A 16998-nucleotide genomic window follows, 5' to 3' on the forward strand; every position below is an offset into this window, starting at 1 on the left:
AAGAAAAAAAATAGAGATACCAGGGAACATTTTGGGAGACCAGAATTCATAATGGGAGCAATTGGCTTTTTAGGAAATTGATGTTTGTAATTGACTTCACTCCCTATGGCAGCCACTATATGAGAATATGCATAGTGCTGTATGCTCTCAAAATTCCAGACGAGCTCATCAGCCTAAAATGATTTGGGGATACCTGCAATAAGCTATATGATCTACCTTCAGTTATGAATTCCTCATTACCCAAATTAAGTCCTAGTTCAGAACATCTTCAAGACCCAATAGAAGTTAAGCCAGTGTTTCTCAACATTGGGAACTTTAAGATGTGTGGACTTTAACTCCCAGACTTCCTCAGCATTATGGCTTAAAAGTACCAAATGTGCAGCACTGGCTTTCTCTCACAACTTATTGTCTGAAATAAAGGCCAGGCTGATGCTTATATTCCCATCCATTTACAATAATGTCACCTGACTCTGCAATTAATAGGATAACAACCGTCTGTATTCAGAATAAAGGCCTGATGGCAAAGATATATCCCCTATGTGTATGTGTATGTTTGTGTAAAAACTTCACTGCAACTTTCCTCTTTAGCCTTTATTTGTCTACATAAAATACAAATCCTTTAGTGTTTACGGTTGACCTATTTCAGGAATAATTTTTTGCTTTTAAATGATGACATACATACATTTTTGCATAAACAGTCTCTCTGATACTTGTCTTAGAGTTTAAAATGTTTCCTTTTTCTCTCTCTGTAAATAAGAGTTAATAGCTTCCAATTCTATTTGCTTTTGTTTCTGCCTTCTTTTTTGATATGAGCTCCATGCTGTTAGCTCCTTTTTATGGCAACTATGGCATCAGTTAAATTTCTTCTTGCTCAACCTATTTTTTGTTATATTTACAAATATTTCAAAGGATAGTTTTTATTCTTTCAGTCTTGTACTTTTCATTATGATTTTAACATCAGGGGTCAGATGCAAATATTTTTACTACCGGTTCTGTGGGCGTGGCTAGGTGGGTGTGTCCATGTGACTGGGTGGGTGTAGCTCTCTTTTTTTTGCAACACACCCTCCCCCATGCACTGTTATATATATTTTTTTGCCTCCAGGACCTCAGGGAAGCCTCCTGGGTGAAGCAGTAAGACAGCGAGAGGTATCCCGGCACAGCTGATCATCGGAAAAGCTGATGGTCAGGAGGAAAAAAAGAAAAGAAATACTGGTTTGGCTGAACCAGTAGCTGTTTTCTAACTACGTGTTTGGCCGAATGGTAACATTTTGTACTACCAGTTTGCCTGAACTGGGCCAAACCGGTAGAATACCACCAGGGGTGGGATTCAATTTTTTTAACAACTGGTTCTGTGGGCGTGGCTTAGTTGGTGAGTGTGGCTTAGTGGTCATGTGACTGGGTGGGCGTGGCTTGGTGGTCATGTTATTAGCTGGGTGTGGCCAACTCAATATCACTCACATCAAGGCACGCATCTCCTCCCCTCTCATGACTGTGGGGATGCTGCAACAGTTGTAAGCGTGAAAAACGGTCATGTCACTTTTTTCAGTGCCATTGTAACTTTGAATGGTCACTCCACACGAGCAAAGTACCAGCAAAGGAGGGGAAAAAAACTCCAGAGATGTTCCTGAGAGAGGAAGTCTAGTCCTGCCAAGAATGTAATAAGGGTTAACGGAGAGGCAGTTTCTGTAAGCAACACCAGAATGTTTTCTTCCTGCCTTCCTTACAGGATTAGGCCAGTAATTTCTTCTAACAACCAGTTCTCCAAACTGCTTAGAATGTTAACAACCTAGTGAATAGGTGCGAACTGGTAGAATCCCACCCCTGAATCCCACCACTACTTAACATCTTTGTGCTGCACAGCTGGACAGTTAGGTCTGATCAATAGTCCCTCCCTATCAAATAAGATTTTGGGAATATATAGCTGTTCTACATTTCTGCCATTCACCTGTGATTTTCCTGCCTGTAGCTGGGTTGGGTGAGTAGCTGTGGAAAGAGGTGAAGGTTGTAGGTAAAAAATTCAGCAATGGGGAGGTAAATATTCCATGTCCTCTTTTGATACCTGAAAATGTCTAAGACATCTTCCAGATGTTCTTGGACTTCAACTCCCAGAATTCTCCTGCTAATATAACTATATTTGCATAACAAGTTAACTGTGGTTTACTTAAATTTAATTACTGAAGTAGCCAAGTTGGATGTATTAAAATCAATCATCCATAATTTAGACGTAGTGCATTATAGGAACCTAAGAACATTGATGGGAATAAAGGAGAGAAGTGATTCCTTAAGGTATTCTAAATTTAATCTGACCCATTCTTTTCAAAAGTGTACTCAGAATTGTTTTAGGTATTGGTTGAAATACATTGTGTAAAGCCACAATCATTTGTTAGACAAACCAGCAACTTCTGACAAATTAAGGTTGGTGGTCTCTGTTGTGCGATGGCTCAGTGGCCAAAGAAGCTGAGCTTATCACAGAAAGCTGACAGTCTGGTTTCAAAAGCTGAGCACCACATGACCAGGTGACCTACCATTTAGTTTCCCCAGCTCCTGCCAACCTAGCAGTTCAAAACCATGCAAATTCGAATAGATAAATAGGTACCAACTTTGGTGGAAGGTAATAGTGTCCCATGAACCTCAGCATACAATCATGCTGGCTGCATGACCACCAAAGTGTCAACACTAGCTTCCTCAACTAAGAAATGGATATGCACCATCCCCTAGAGCAAGGGTCTTCAAACCTGACAAGTTTAAGACTTGGGGACTTCAACTCCCAGAATTCCTGAGCTAACATGATTGGAGGAAGAATTCTGGGAGTTGAAGTCCACAAGCCTTTAAGCTGACAAGTTTGAAGACCCCTGCCCTAGAGTCAAGCTCGACTGGATGGGGAAAACTTTTGCCTTTGTGGCCTGTAGATCAAGATTTCAACTGTATTACGAATAATAATGAATATTTGAGCAAGTAAGGCATTTGGTACATACATTATCCTAAGCCATAATATGGTTTGTTTTTGGCTTGGTATGTTATGTAAACTAGGCCATTATTTGTTGGTTAAAAATATGGTTTAAAAATCCTATCACATCTGCATGCTTGCTTGGAAATTCTGAAAATTGAAGTTCATACATCTTAAAGTTCCTAAGATTGAGAAACACTGTTTTAAAGGGGAAATACTGTATATCTTAAAAAAAAAAAAAAACTAAACCATGATTAGTACAGATCTAGTTTGCTTTTGCATGTGACATGCATTAAGTCTCAAGGCTTCTTTGAGATCTCATGTCTCCTTTGTTGCTGGGCTGGATAGTTCTTTCCTGCTCTGCCACGTGCTCTTCTTAAGAGTGCCAACATCATGCAATAAATGGAATGCTATTTACTAGTGAGTGGCTATAAATGGCTAATTAAGCAGTGTTTGGACTGATGACTCACCACTTGTACAGGCCTGCTCTAGGAAATTGTAGGTCTTGTTAGCTAGATATTCTTAGAATGCTTCTAAAGAGATGTACATATTTTCATTTGTATAGGTTACTTTCTATTGTGGAAAATATTGTGACTTTGGAAAAGATGCCTGCTGCTTTCTCACAGTTTGAGCCATGTGCGGGTGGCTTTACAAATAGCGATAGGACTTTACAACTCATACCTGGTAAGAAGCCCTTCTTCAAACCATTCCATGAGAGTGTTGAAAATATATCAATGCCTTAAAAAGGAACGTGTTGGGAAAGGAAATTTGGGGTTGCAAGCTTGTGCCTGTAATTAGTAATCAGCTGAGTTTGAAGCAAAGGCTGATTGTGCCTAAGTATTTAGATTATGGCAGGGAAGAAAGCTGGAGAAAGAACAGCATGCTCTTTATTCATATTAACAAGGGAAGCAGGATCACTCATTATATAATGGCCTCCATTAGATGAAAAGACCAAATTCACTTCTATTTTTTTAAATGCTTCCAAATTGATATGCAAAAGAACATGAGGAGGAAGGCATTTTCAAGGTGGGAGAAGGCTGGTGTCAGGAAGGAACCTTCCCCTTCTGATGCTACTAATGAGCTGCAGTGGCACAGTGGTTAGAGTGCAGTACTGCAGGCTACTTCTGCTGACTGCCAGCTGCCTGCAATTTGGCAGATCGAATCTCACCAGGCTCAAGGTTGACTCAACCTTCTATCTTTCCAAGGTGGGTAAAATGAGGACCCAGATTGTTGGGGGCAGTATGCTGACTCTGTAAACCGCTTACAGAGGGCTGTAAAATGGTATATAGGTCTAACTGCTATTGCTACTGCCTCTCTTTCAATCAAACCATTTCTACTCCATTTGATATTTTATTTAATAAAATTTATTTTTTACTACCAGATACTTCAAAAAGAAAAAAAATCTAAACTGACATGCAAGAGATATTTCCAAAAAGTTGAAAACATAAGTGTATAGTCCAGGAATAGGCAATCAGTGGCCCTTCAGATGTTATTAAACTAGAACTCCCATTGTTTCTTATCATTGACCATCCACAGAAGGATAAAAATATCGAGATGGCAACTATTGCTGGACTATCCTATCCCCACTTCTTTTAGCATGGATCATGAAAGACATAAAAGTAGGGCGTCAACTGTAGAGCATGACTTCTGTCTTGATTTTTAAATTTTTTCCTCCCCTACCCACCCAAGAGATGCTACTCTGAGAGTTCTAGTTTGATATATCTTGAGGATAATCTCTCATTTCCTCCACTCCCTGGATAGTACATCTAGTGAAACTGCTTACTGTAACTTAGAGATGTAGCTTCAAAAAAAGTGTGTATATGTGCAATGGCATCCAGTTTAGGTGATGGTCTGTTCAATTGCTGGTGAGATTCCCAGATGCACCTGGTCCTGGAGACAATGTTCCTCATCTCAGGGCTCAGAACCCAATGAGATTCACTGCTGAGGGGGAATTAAATAAATAGGAAGTTATCCTGTCTCCAGCATTTCTGCTATTACATTGTTCTAGCTCCTTTTTGATTATTTTTATTTGTTAGCTAACTTTATAGTTTCAAAGAAAGATAAAATACAAAATAACAAAGATAAAAAGGATTTTAAAAAATCCATGGTGAACTTTCCGTTTCCATGGTGAACTTTCCATGGTGAACTTTCCATTGTTTCCGTTTCCATGGTGAACATTCGTGATTTGGCCCCATGGAAAAGAAAACCTAAACAATTTCCTAACACACCTAAACAGCACACACTCAAAAATCAAGTTCACCATGGAAACGGAAACAAACAAACAATTACCATTCCTAGATGTACTAATCTACAAAAAAACAGATGGCACACTAGGACACACCATATACCAGAAGAAAACACACACCAACCGCTACCTCAACACCCAATCCCCCCCCCCCAGCACAGATAAACTCCGTAGCCCAAACACTAATTGTTAGAACCAAACGCCTGGCAGACAAGACACACATAAAGACTGAACTATGCACCCTGACTAAAGTACTGACAGCCAATGGCTTCCACAAAAGCAAAATCACCGGCTTGATCCACAAAAACACACTGAGACATAATGGAGACCTAGAAGATGAACAGACCTATGGAACAACTGTCCTTCCCTACATAAGAGGTACTACAGACAAAATCAGTAAGATACTACACAGACATCACATCAAGACTGCCTTCAAAACAGACAGAAAAATAGCAGCCATCCTTAGAAACCCCAAAGATAAAATTGACCTGGAAAACCAGGGCATATACGAAGTCCCCTGTGCATCATGCCCGGCCACATACATTGGACAGACCAATAGAAGAATAAGTACCCGCCTGGATGAACACAAAAATGCAGTCAAAAAGCTGGAACACACTTCCTCACTAGTCCAACACATGAAAACCACAGGTCATAGCATCAACTTCAAGGGCACCAAAACCCTAGCCACTATAGAAAACCCCAGCCACAGAATCATCAGAGAAGCCATAGAGATTGAAAAAAGACCTGAAAGCATGAATAGAAGAGATGATTCCACCAGACTGTCAATTATTTGGAAGCCTGCACTCACAAACAAAAAAATCTCCACACCACAAGCCAGGCAAACACCTGGACACATACAGATCCTCCCTGATACCTCCAGCTCAAACACACCCCAACCAGGCACCCAGATGAAACCTAGCTTCCTAACAAATGATAGCCATCCATTTACCCGGAGCCAAGCTGCACTAAAGGCCTCCAATAAAGGAACACAATGTTGCCAGCCAATCAAGATACAAAAAGAGCCACAAAACAGACAGAAGATATTAGAAACACCAATCAAGCAGAACACAGAAAACTCCAAGACCAATAAACACAGACCTAGACTCCCAACCAATCAGGGTGAAGAAAAAACCATTCTGGCACAGCAATAGGCTAGCCCCAAATTTAAATTTGAACCACTGTAAAAGTCTGACTCACAGATGAACACAATACAGAAGCCTGATGATGGCAGATGAGATTCTGCCGAAACGTTGCTACAACTTTAAAAGCACAACTACAATGACGTGGGAAAATACCCGAGCAAAGTTGAATATCATATATATATATATATACCATATATATATATTCTTAAGTTTTTGCGGGTACTTACATGTATGGCATTCGGCTTTGTTCGGGTATTTTCCCACGTCATTGTAGTACAGTACTTCCTACCTGTAACTGCTATTGAACAGGAAAACAGTAGGCAATCTAATCAGGAATGCTTTTTATGTGGCATCTAATTGTGTTCCCATTCTCTTGCCTTTGAACTAGCTGCTGCATTTCCAGGAAATAAATAACCTAGTTTGTATTCAGTAATGGGAAGGAAGCACATTATGAATGTCAGGGAGCTCTTTGCTTTAATCACAAGGAATCTGCTGGTGTCAGCAGGTTTTTTTTCTGCCAAAAAACCTCATGATTCTGTCAGAAAGTAACTTTAAAAAGTGGGTGAGTAGGGAAAATCTTCTTCCATCTAGTACAAATCTACCAAGAGAAGGAAAAGATGTGGTAGGAAGAAGTTTAATGTTGAAGTGTGACATTTTTAAACTACTCTTTGAACATTTCCATTTCTTACACATTTAGCTTCCTTCAGAATGTTAGCAAGTTATACTGATGTTGTCATTTCTCCATGAATAGCTATCTCTCTATTTGTTTCCAAGGCAAATTATGCATCAATATTTGAACATAATAGAATTTTTCTATCCAAGTGTTCCTAGTATAATCACTAAGCTGAATTACAATGTCTTTAGGGAGTGCCTTGGCAGGCAGGCAGTTTTATCATCTATAAACCTTATTGTGTATTTGTAGTTTAAATATTTTCTGAAGGCCAGACTAGAAACCACCACACGCATCCTTTTGTTCTTTTCCCTGAAGGCATTTTTACTATATGACTGTACTGTACAGCTTGAGCTCTAGTGACAATGTATAGAATTGGGTCATTTAATTTTATTTATTCTGGCCCAGCCTCACTAATAGGCAGAAGGTGCCTAAGTCTCAGGTTGCAGAAGCCAGTAAAGGCAAGCTTTTACCCTCTTTAAAATCTCCAGCTAGACCAGATCTCCTGAACTAGGGTGTTGTTTCAGGTATAGTGATACCTTGGCATTCAACTATTTTGAAACTCATCAAATTTGGTATTGAACGCATTTTGACATGAACATTTTGTCTAGGTACTCATCATTTGTTTGGTACTCAATGCACAAGCTACAGCTTGCCAGTGTCAACTGCCTTACGACTCATTATATTATTGATTATGGAAACAAATTGTTTCGTACTCATTGTTTTTGGTACACCTCTTGGAATCAGTTAACGATGAGTACCAAGGTACCACTGCATCATAAAGAGCAATAGTCCAATGGAGAAATACATTTCAACATTTCAACCGTTTATCTGTCTGATTTCAAAATATGGGATGAAAAAAATGATGCTATCTGTATCTGTTAGTCAAAAGTCTTAGGCCAATCCTATGTTCCTATAAACAAGGAAAAAGAAATAATAATGAATTTAAGGGACAGCTCCAAAAATCTTGTTGGTACATTCTCTGCTCAATACTAGAAAAATGAAAAAAGTAGGAAAGTGAAAGAAATGTGTTCGGTTTGTGAATTTACTTAATTTGCACTTCTCAAAGTTCTATTGGAGCTGAGAAACAGAATTTGAGATTCAAGTCTCCACCTTGACTATAGTGCTAAGAATCTACCAAATGTATGTGAAATGCCACACAGCCTTTTTTTAAAAAAATGAAAATAGGTCAGAATAAATGTAAGATTATAAAAACTGAATAAAATTATACATGACTGAACCATACATCCTTATAACTGATTACAATTTTTCCCCCAGTCCCAGATACTCCAAAATTACAGCCTCAGGACCCAAACTCAGCTACAAGCACATCGATTGCTGTCTATTGGTCTGTGAATGAAGACAATCTTGTTGATTTCTTCCAAGTTTACTGTATGGAGGAATCCCTGGGAAGCAAAGAGCAAAGTGGTGTGTGAGTGTTTCTGAATGGGTATGGGAGAAAGGGGGAATTTACAGAAGCAAAATAACAACAATAATGATAATATCATCAAGTATAATAAAACCATCTTGAATATTTTTACGCATTGTGAGAAGAAATTGTATTGTTTTGCATCAGGGACTCAGCTTGTTAGTAATTTCACACTAGGAATGATTAAGATTGTTGTTAAGTGGGATTTCTACTGCTACCAGATTTAAGGAGGGGTTGTTTTGTCACATAGCTTGCTGTTGATAAGTTCACTTATTCTGTTACTATCAATGAGCTCAGGTAGTCCTCGACTTACAACTGTTCATTTAGTGATCGTTTCAAATTACAACAGCACTGAAAAAAGTGAATTATGACCATTTTTCCCACTTATGACAGTTGCAGCATCCCTATGGCCACATGATCAAAGTTCACATGCTTGATAACTAGTGCATATGTATGATGGTTGTAGTGTCCCAGGGTCATGTGATCATCTTTTGTAAACTTCTGACAAGCAAAGTTAATGAGCAAGTCAGATAAACTTGACAGCTGTGCTACTAATTTAACAATTTCAGTGATTCCCTTAACAACCATAGCAAAAATGGTCATAAATTGAGGCAAAGTTTCACTTAAAAGAGAAATTTTGTAAATTGAGGATTACCTGTATTTGTTTGTAGAAATTGCATTTTCTTGTTATTATGTATACAGACTACAAAGAAAATACAATAAAATAAATAGATTTAGCAAATATATGATAGTTCAGAAAGAGATCATGTTAGAGCTATGGGATTGTTTGGCTCCCTACTAGTCTTTAGGGCTGGTGGGATCCTGACCTTGGAAAGCACTCCACATTCATCTTAATCCAGTGGAGAATATAAATCAACATCAAACATAGGTGAGTCTAAATTCTTTTCTTTTTGTTGTTTCCAATAGAAGAGGAGCATTTAAAAAAAACATCAAGTGGGAGGAGAGACACTTTGTGATATGACCCATATTCATTTCTTCCCTTTCCAACTGCTATGTAGACTTTTTCTGCCAATCTACTCTTGTTTAGTCAAATGTTTCACTTGCTGTTACATGAAGCAAAAGGGCATTTTCCATGGCTTCTGGCACGTTGCTTTTATTTGCTGCAGGCTTCGTTGAAGAATATCGTGTCATTGTAAAAGAGAGCAACTGCATTTTGGAGGATCTGGAACCTGGTCACTGCTACAGCGTATGGGTTATGGCCATAAATTATGCGGGATGTAGTTTTCCCAGTGATAAATCCATATTTAGAACTGGTAAGCTGTTTGGTTTTCTAAATATCTTTTCTCTCTCAATATTTACAGCTGTGCCCTAAGGAAGTATAAAGGATATAAGAAAGTACAGAGGACTTATCATAAAATGGCTAAAATATGAGATTTTGGGAAGGATATTTTGTATTTACACCTGCATGAGTGTTGTATAAATCAAGGTTTTCCAACCTTGGCAACTTTAAGACCTGTGGACTTCAATTCCCAGAGTTGAATTCCACAAGTCTTAAAGTTGCCAAGATTGGAGACACTGATATAGATAACTGTCTTAATCTTAAGTTTTACTCATGTGGGACTGTCTTATCTGTTAGAGCTGGGGTCTTCCACTTGACAGCTTTAAGACTTGTGGACTTCAACTCCCAGAATTCCTCAGCCAGTCATGTTAGCTGAGGAATTCTGGGAGTTGAAGTCCACAAGTCTTAAACATGCCAAGTTTGAAGTCCCTTGGGTTAGAGTTTATAACATGAAAGTATCCTCTGATTATTTCCTTATGTTAAACTTATATAGAATTGGGAACATACCCAGCCTTACATGTGGTAATTAGGATTAGAGGAAGTGTTAAGATGTTACAGGTTACAGCTTATGCATTTTAATTGGTAATTGGTATTATTTTAGTTAACTGACTGTTGTGTAAAATAATTACAATATTGATATTAAGAACAACAAGTAACAATAAAGAGAAGGAGAAAGAATAAAAATATATAAAATTATCTTCATCTGAGGCAGTGGTCTGCTGAAAAACGTTGAAAGCTGGTAATTTTACTTTAATATACCTACTATTTGATCATCGCTCCTTAGAGCAGACATTAACATAGCAAACTTAGCAAGGAGAGAAGAGAAATATCATATAGGTAGCCATCACTTAACAATGGTAATTTGCATCAGAATTTCCATCACTAAGCAATACAATTGTAAAGTGTGATATCATGTGACTGCCACTTAGCAACAGATGTATTTCTGTCATTAAGTGACTCTTGTGCCATCATTAAGCACAACATCACATGGTTGCCATTGACTTTCTTTGTCAGAAGCCATCAGTGAAGGTCACAAATGACAATCAGTGACTGTGGGATACTGCAACCATTTTAAGCACTAGGATGGGTCTTTAGCACCATTCATTCAGCATCATGTTAAATTCTAATGGCCAATGAACAAGTGATAATTAAGAGATGACTACCTGTAATGAAAATAAAAAGCAAACAATCAAGTGCAGATGGCAAAGTTTTAATAGGTTTGGAGAAAAATGTCTGGATTTTTGACTTTCGGTGTGTACAAACCAACGATTGTAGCCTTTCTTGTGGATTAGCAAATATCCCACTATATTCACAGCTCCCCCAACTCCTGAAATAAAGTCAGAAGACTGCACCATCTGCTGGGACACCGCCACTATTCGATGGAGCACCAGCAACCTGAAAGCAACAGATTCCTTCACCCTTGAATACTGCAGACAATATTCCCCTGAAGGAGAAGGCCTCAGGTCAGTCTCTTGTGCTTTGAAGAATAGATAAAATGCAGTGGGGGCTAGAGGGCTTTTCCCAGATTGTGTTTATGTCAAAGAAAGAGTGTTTTCTTTTCTGGATTTTCCTACAGAAAATAAAAAATCAATTTTTGCAGAGTTGTGACCATTCTGCCAGGGGTTAATCTTCGTGTCTATACTCCATAAATCACAAATACTTTTATTTTGTGCTAGCAATGAACAAAAATAATTAGAAACTAAGCCCTTTGCTCCTCCCCCTTATTCGGATAACTTCCAAGCTATTTGGAGAAGAATGGAAAGGACAGGGCCCGAATTTAATCGGATTAAGACTCCTTTGTTGTTTTCGCATGTATTTAAAAATAGCCAGTCTTTCCCTTGCAAACCAAGATCCTTCAAAGCTTGCAGTCTCCAATGGTATCTTGTTTTCTGACAATTGTCCTTCTATTATATGAGATACAATGAGTTGGTGTTTTCCCTAAATCACTTCATAGCTCTTTGCAAGTCCTTAGCATTGTTTTAGTCCCTCAAGATTTAATTTGCCATGTCATTAAAATGCCAAAATACAAATAATCTTATATTTCACCACTACCACTACAACTCATTTGGGGGGCGGGGGGGGGGAATAGGATACTGAGAAAGTTAATGACCACTGTTGGAAAAAATGTCCATCTGGGTTCAGTTCCAAGTTGGGAGAAAGACACTGGAAACATGGAGGCTTATTGGAAAGATGGTTTAATGGTGAAGCAGAACCACCAACCACTTGTGAGTCTGGGTAGTTGACCACCTGGTTTGATGAGCATATAGATTTTTATACAGTTTGTTCTACAGCATTTTGTAATTTAGACGCCTGTTTTGTGTATTTTGTTACTTGATTTTAATTAGTCTAGCAAAGGCTGGCAATGAATGGATTACCAAATCTGCATTTCTAAAAGTTGGCCCCTTAATTTCAACTTGGGACAGAGAGCTGAGGCTCTGAGTTTCTGTCTTTAGAAACATGTTTCTCCTTTAGGGAAAATATAATATTCTGCCTTTTTAATATTTCCTAAGATACTTCATTTGTCTAAGACGGGTGGGTGCTAACTTTCTTCACCACAAAGATAGATTATCACAATTTTTGTTCTTAAACTCTACTTCAGAAAGATTCTGGTTGTGATTGGAGACATGTATGTAGAAAAGAGGGAAGAAGAGGGGGATTATTTGTAGGTACCAAAAAAACACAGAGTTATATTCTTTCTGTCTTTTCCTTCTTATGCCTGCTGAATTCTTTCAAAAATTATTGTAGCCAATCACTTCATAAAAGTTCAAGGAAGCATCCTGAAAAACTGCCAGAATTTGTCATGCTTTGATAGTACAATGGAGCTATTCTCTGCCAGCAGCACTGAAAGTGTGTAGCTCTATTTTATAGAATTTTCTACGCAGATAATCTGTAACACTTCAAATGTTTTTAAAGATTGATTTTCTCATTTCTCCTCCAGGATAGAAATATCAGGATTTAACCGTTTGTGATAGTTTAAAATACACTAAATTTTTGCGATCAGAAGAACTAAGTGAACCGTTTATTCTGTTTGCCAGAAGCAATTTCTTATGTTGTATTATCTAATCTATCCTTCCCCAGCTTGGTGTCTTCACAATGAGTTGGAAAATAGTTCACAGATTGGCCAGTCAATATGGTCAAGTAAAGTTGATCTGATCTCACAGTTATTAAAGGTTCTTAGCCTGTGACCCTGCAGATTTGTCTATAAAACATTTTGCCCTCCCTGGATTAGTATAAATAACTAGCCATTTATTGCTTTGTCATTACACTCCAAAATCTGCTGCCTAATGCAGTGGCTTTATGCTATCTGCTGGACTGATCAACCCTGTTTTCAGAGTGGAATTGGGGTGAAAACTTAACCTGTTTTCTGTTGCTTCTGGTTATATCAACCATTAAGAATTAAGTTCATCTCCTTGTGCACAATCTTAGTCTAGATTACTTTTCTTGGCCAATAGAATTATACCATGCTCTATCTTCCATTGGCTGTGGCTAGTAACCTGATTTTTGAGTAAAATTCAAGTGCTGGATTTAATCATTTAAGCCCTACACAATTTCACACTAATTTTATGAAGATGAACTTCCTTTGCTGTCCTTCTCTTATGTTGCAACAATAAGATGCTTTTGGTTGCTGCAAAAAGGGGTCTTTTCATTATCTATCAACAGTTGAAGACCTTTTAATTCTCCTGATCAATTTAAATAAAGTCCCACTCTTTGCATGTTCACATGCCTTCAAAGCATGCCTGGCGGGGGCAGGGCTTTGATCATGTCCTGAGATTGTCACCTCGACTTCTGTTTTATCTTCCTTTCAGTGACCTGCTGTCTCTTTCCTCATGGGTGCCACATGTATGCCAGTGCCACCTTTGCTGCCTCCCCCATCCCATTTGTTCCTTGGATTTTAAAATGGAACACTATTTTGGTCCTTTACCTGCTAGAGTCGGCAGGTACTTTACATAAAGCTAAACTGGTGTCATGTTATCCAGGTTCCACCCCTTCCTGCTTTTTGTGAAGGGAGGTGTCTTTTAGAACGATGTCAAACAAGCACCACATTTTGTGTGCTTTTGTGAAGAATGGGTGTGATGTTACTTAGCCCCCCTTGAGAGTGTACGTCTTTGTGCCTCTTCAAATCATTTGGTCCTTGAATCCATATTAGAATCCACATTAATAGTCTGCGAAATGGTTTGCTATATCGAAATGTGCCATTCTGTTATCCCTATGCAGGAGAGAGAGCTGCATTAAATTGCTTTCTTCCATTTACCGGAAGCCTAGGTTTGTTTTCTGTGCTGGCTCCATATGTTGGCACTTCCTCAGAGATCTGGAACAGCAGATTTGTTATGTGAAAATATTTTGGATGTGGAATGGTGTGTAGGAGGCTACTGATACCAAAGCGCCAAGCCCTGTGCATGTTACTGCTCTAATCTTAACTAAGGCTGTGGTTCAAGTGATTTCGCTCAGAAAAGAGTTGAGAAATTGGACCCTTGATTTTTAAAAATATCTACCAATAAACTTTAGAAATTTGCTTTGGCTTTGATAAAAACCCAGTGAGAAGAGAATGCAGTTTTAACCCTTGGAAAGTACCAAATAAAAGATAACAGATAATCAGAGTTGGAAGGGACCTTGTAGGTCATCTAGTCCAACCCCCGCCCAAGCGGGAGACCCTATACCATTTCTGGCAAATGGCAGTCCAATCTCTTCTTGAAAGTTGCAAGTGATGGCACTCCCACAACTTCCAAGGGCAAGGTTTTCCATTGGTTGATTGTTCTCACTGTCAGAAAATTTCTCCTTACTTCTAGGTTAAATCTCTCCTTGTTCAGTTTCCATCCATTATTCCTTGTCTGGCTTTCAGGTGCTTTAGAAAATAGCTTGACCCTTTCCTCTCTGTGGCAGCCCCTCAAATATTGGAAGACTGCTATCATGTCTCCCCTGGTCCTTCTCTTTACTAGACTAGCCATGCCCAGTTCCTGTAACCATTCTTCATATATTTTAGTCTCCAGTCCCCTAATCATCCTGGTTGCTCTTCTCTGTACTTTTTCTAGAGTCTCAACATCATTTTTATAAAGTGGTGACCAAAACTGGATGCAGTACTCTAGGTGTGGTCTTGCTAAGGCTTTATAGAGTGGTGTTAGTACCTCACTTGATCTCGATCATATCCCTCTGTCATTGGCAGAGAATAATGTAAGGTTTGGGTAGACTTCTACAAACGTGTAGAGTATTGTACAAATACAGCTCCTCTATTGTAATCCTTCTTTTTACTCAACATTGTATTCTGTATCTTCTGTTCATTCACACTGTAAACAATGTTGGTACGGCTCTTTCAACATAAAAAAGACTAAAATCTGATTAGACTGTTAAATCTCATCCCCAATTCAGAATATCAGACTTCTCAGGAGATGATGTTACAAGATTTCAGTCTTTTTTTTTAAAAAAGTTTATGGTCTACAGATCCAGGGGTGTTGCAAACAGACTGAGAGCTCCCCCAGGTGGCTATGTTCTTCTTTCTGAACATTCCTTCTATTCCACCAAGCCAAGTTTTTAAAAAATCACATTTTTACTTTACAGGATTGATTTTAGGAGAGTGGTCAAACCACTTATAAAGAGCTTTAGCTCAGATCAAATCCTAACAAGAATCTGGGAGTCTTTGAAATTCACTCTGGCTTAAAATCATTCTTTTTGAAGTTAGCATGTAATTCAACATTAAAAAAAATAAAAATAAAGGGAGGAGATAATAAACAATATAATTAGAGAAAATGTATTCTGGTTGCATAGCGACCAATCCTTCATAAGGCATGTAGAAGTAAGGGAATTTTTGGACAATTTACAAACAATGTGTAGTGCTGAAAAGCAAAAGCTAGGAAGGAAATAGTAGATGAATCCCTCTCGATTTTTCACTGCTTTTGGTAAAATCCTGGCAAGAAAAAAAAAACCTAGAGATTTCAAAATGTGGGTCAGACAGTGGTTTTTTTTAACATTGCTAAAGGGGGTGAGAGTAAGATTACATTAGCCATGAACTCTCATTTATTCCTCTCACTGCTAGTTCATCCAATAGGATGCAACAATACAGAAATTTATGAAATCTGGTAATCTGAAGAAAATGTCTATGCATGTTTTGGAAAACAATCCCTACTGTATATTTTTTAATTATTAACTTTAAGAACAAAAATAAAAAAGAACAAATACCAGTTCCAGGACTTCCCTGATAACATTGTTATAAACTGAAAAGTAGTACCTCCAACACAAGATGTAGTCTACCTTTAAAAAAAAAAAACTAACTAAAAATAGATTTATTGTAATTACATGTGGGGGGAAAGGAATATGGACTAACTTGCAGGAAAAGATTCTTCTTTGTTTCTTTACTGATAATAAAGAACTATTAGTGATCCTAGCCACAGCCCTATGCTACAAAACCAATGTAGACGAGGTTATTTATATTCTATTAGTATCAGAATCCTGTGACATCAAAAAGAAACATTAAAGATTCTATTTTGAAGATTATGTAATCTAAAATGAGATTTGGAAACTATTTCTGTTGTAACTAATGAATGTCATGCTTGTGCTGCTTTCTTATGATAACATGAGCTCCTTTAACTTATGATGGTAAAAGTATATGGCAAATTGCATTTGAGCTTTTGCTTTAAAGGTATAGCCTTGGGAACTTGCCAAATCCCATTAATTCCTGCTACTGCTACCCAGCTGATCGTCATCATTAGCTGATTATTGAGACACTCGTGAAATATTACGATAGTTACCTTGCATGATAGTAAACACTTTCTGAAATTGTTTTGGATATTGCATTAGGATCTCCACAAAAATTCCATCTAATATAAACTTCATAGTCATTCCATATACAACTTCAATCTCAATTATTACAGAATCTCTTTATTTCAGAAATGATTGGGATGGATGCTGTGTGTGTGTGTGAGAGAGAGAGAGAGAGAGAGAGACAGAGACAGAGACAGAGAGACAGACAGAGAAAGACAGAGAGATGGAGATGATAAGGAATTGTTTAATAACTGGAAATCATCTATTGGGAATCATTTGGAGAATAAGTATTTGGTCTCAATTTCTTTCTTTCTGTCTGCCATAATGAAAATATTAACCAATTCTCTCCTCTTTAAGTTTTTGGCATGTTCAATCAATATTGTAATACAAACTTCATACAGAAACACACTTCTACCTCCTTGCTTATCTTTTCCATAGGAAAAAGGATCCAGCTTCTGTCATTTGTTGCTTTTTTTTGAAGATCAGACAGAATTTTGAAGGGAAAAAATAAT

General features: G+C 38.0%; 1 protein-coding gene across 6 annotated transcripts in view; it reads left to right on the plus strand.

Moving 5' to 3' along the window:
• CMYA5 (cardiomyopathy associated 5) overlaps positions 1 to 16998 on the plus strand; it is a 57093-nt gene that overhangs the window by 28518 nt on the left and 11577 nt on the right. For 4 of the 6 annotated variants that reach the window (XR_015742336.1, XM_026717580.2, XM_087927204.1 and 1 more), the window contains 4 exons: positions 3513 to 3631; positions 8283 to 8432; positions 9561 to 9707; positions 11049 to 11196. Coding sequence is in view for 4 of the 6 variants with exons in the window: in XM_026717580.2 (XP_026573365.1) it covers positions 3513 to 3631; positions 8283 to 8432; positions 9561 to 9707; positions 11049 to 11196 (564 nt within the window). In the remaining 2 variants the exon portion in view is untranslated. The remainder of the gene's footprint in view (positions 1 to 3512; positions 3632 to 8282; positions 8433 to 9560; positions 9708 to 11048; positions 11197 to 16998) is intronic. The other 2 variants (XR_015742337.1, XM_087927205.1) reach the window with 1 other exon arrangement.

This window comes from Pseudonaja textilis, chromosome 2 (genome assembly GCF_049901715.1).
Source record: "Pseudonaja textilis isolate UNSWEBS1 chromosome 2, rPseTex1.2, whole genome shotgun sequence".
Lineage (NCBI taxonomy): Eukaryota > Metazoa > Chordata > Lepidosauria > Squamata > Elapidae > Pseudonaja > Pseudonaja textilis.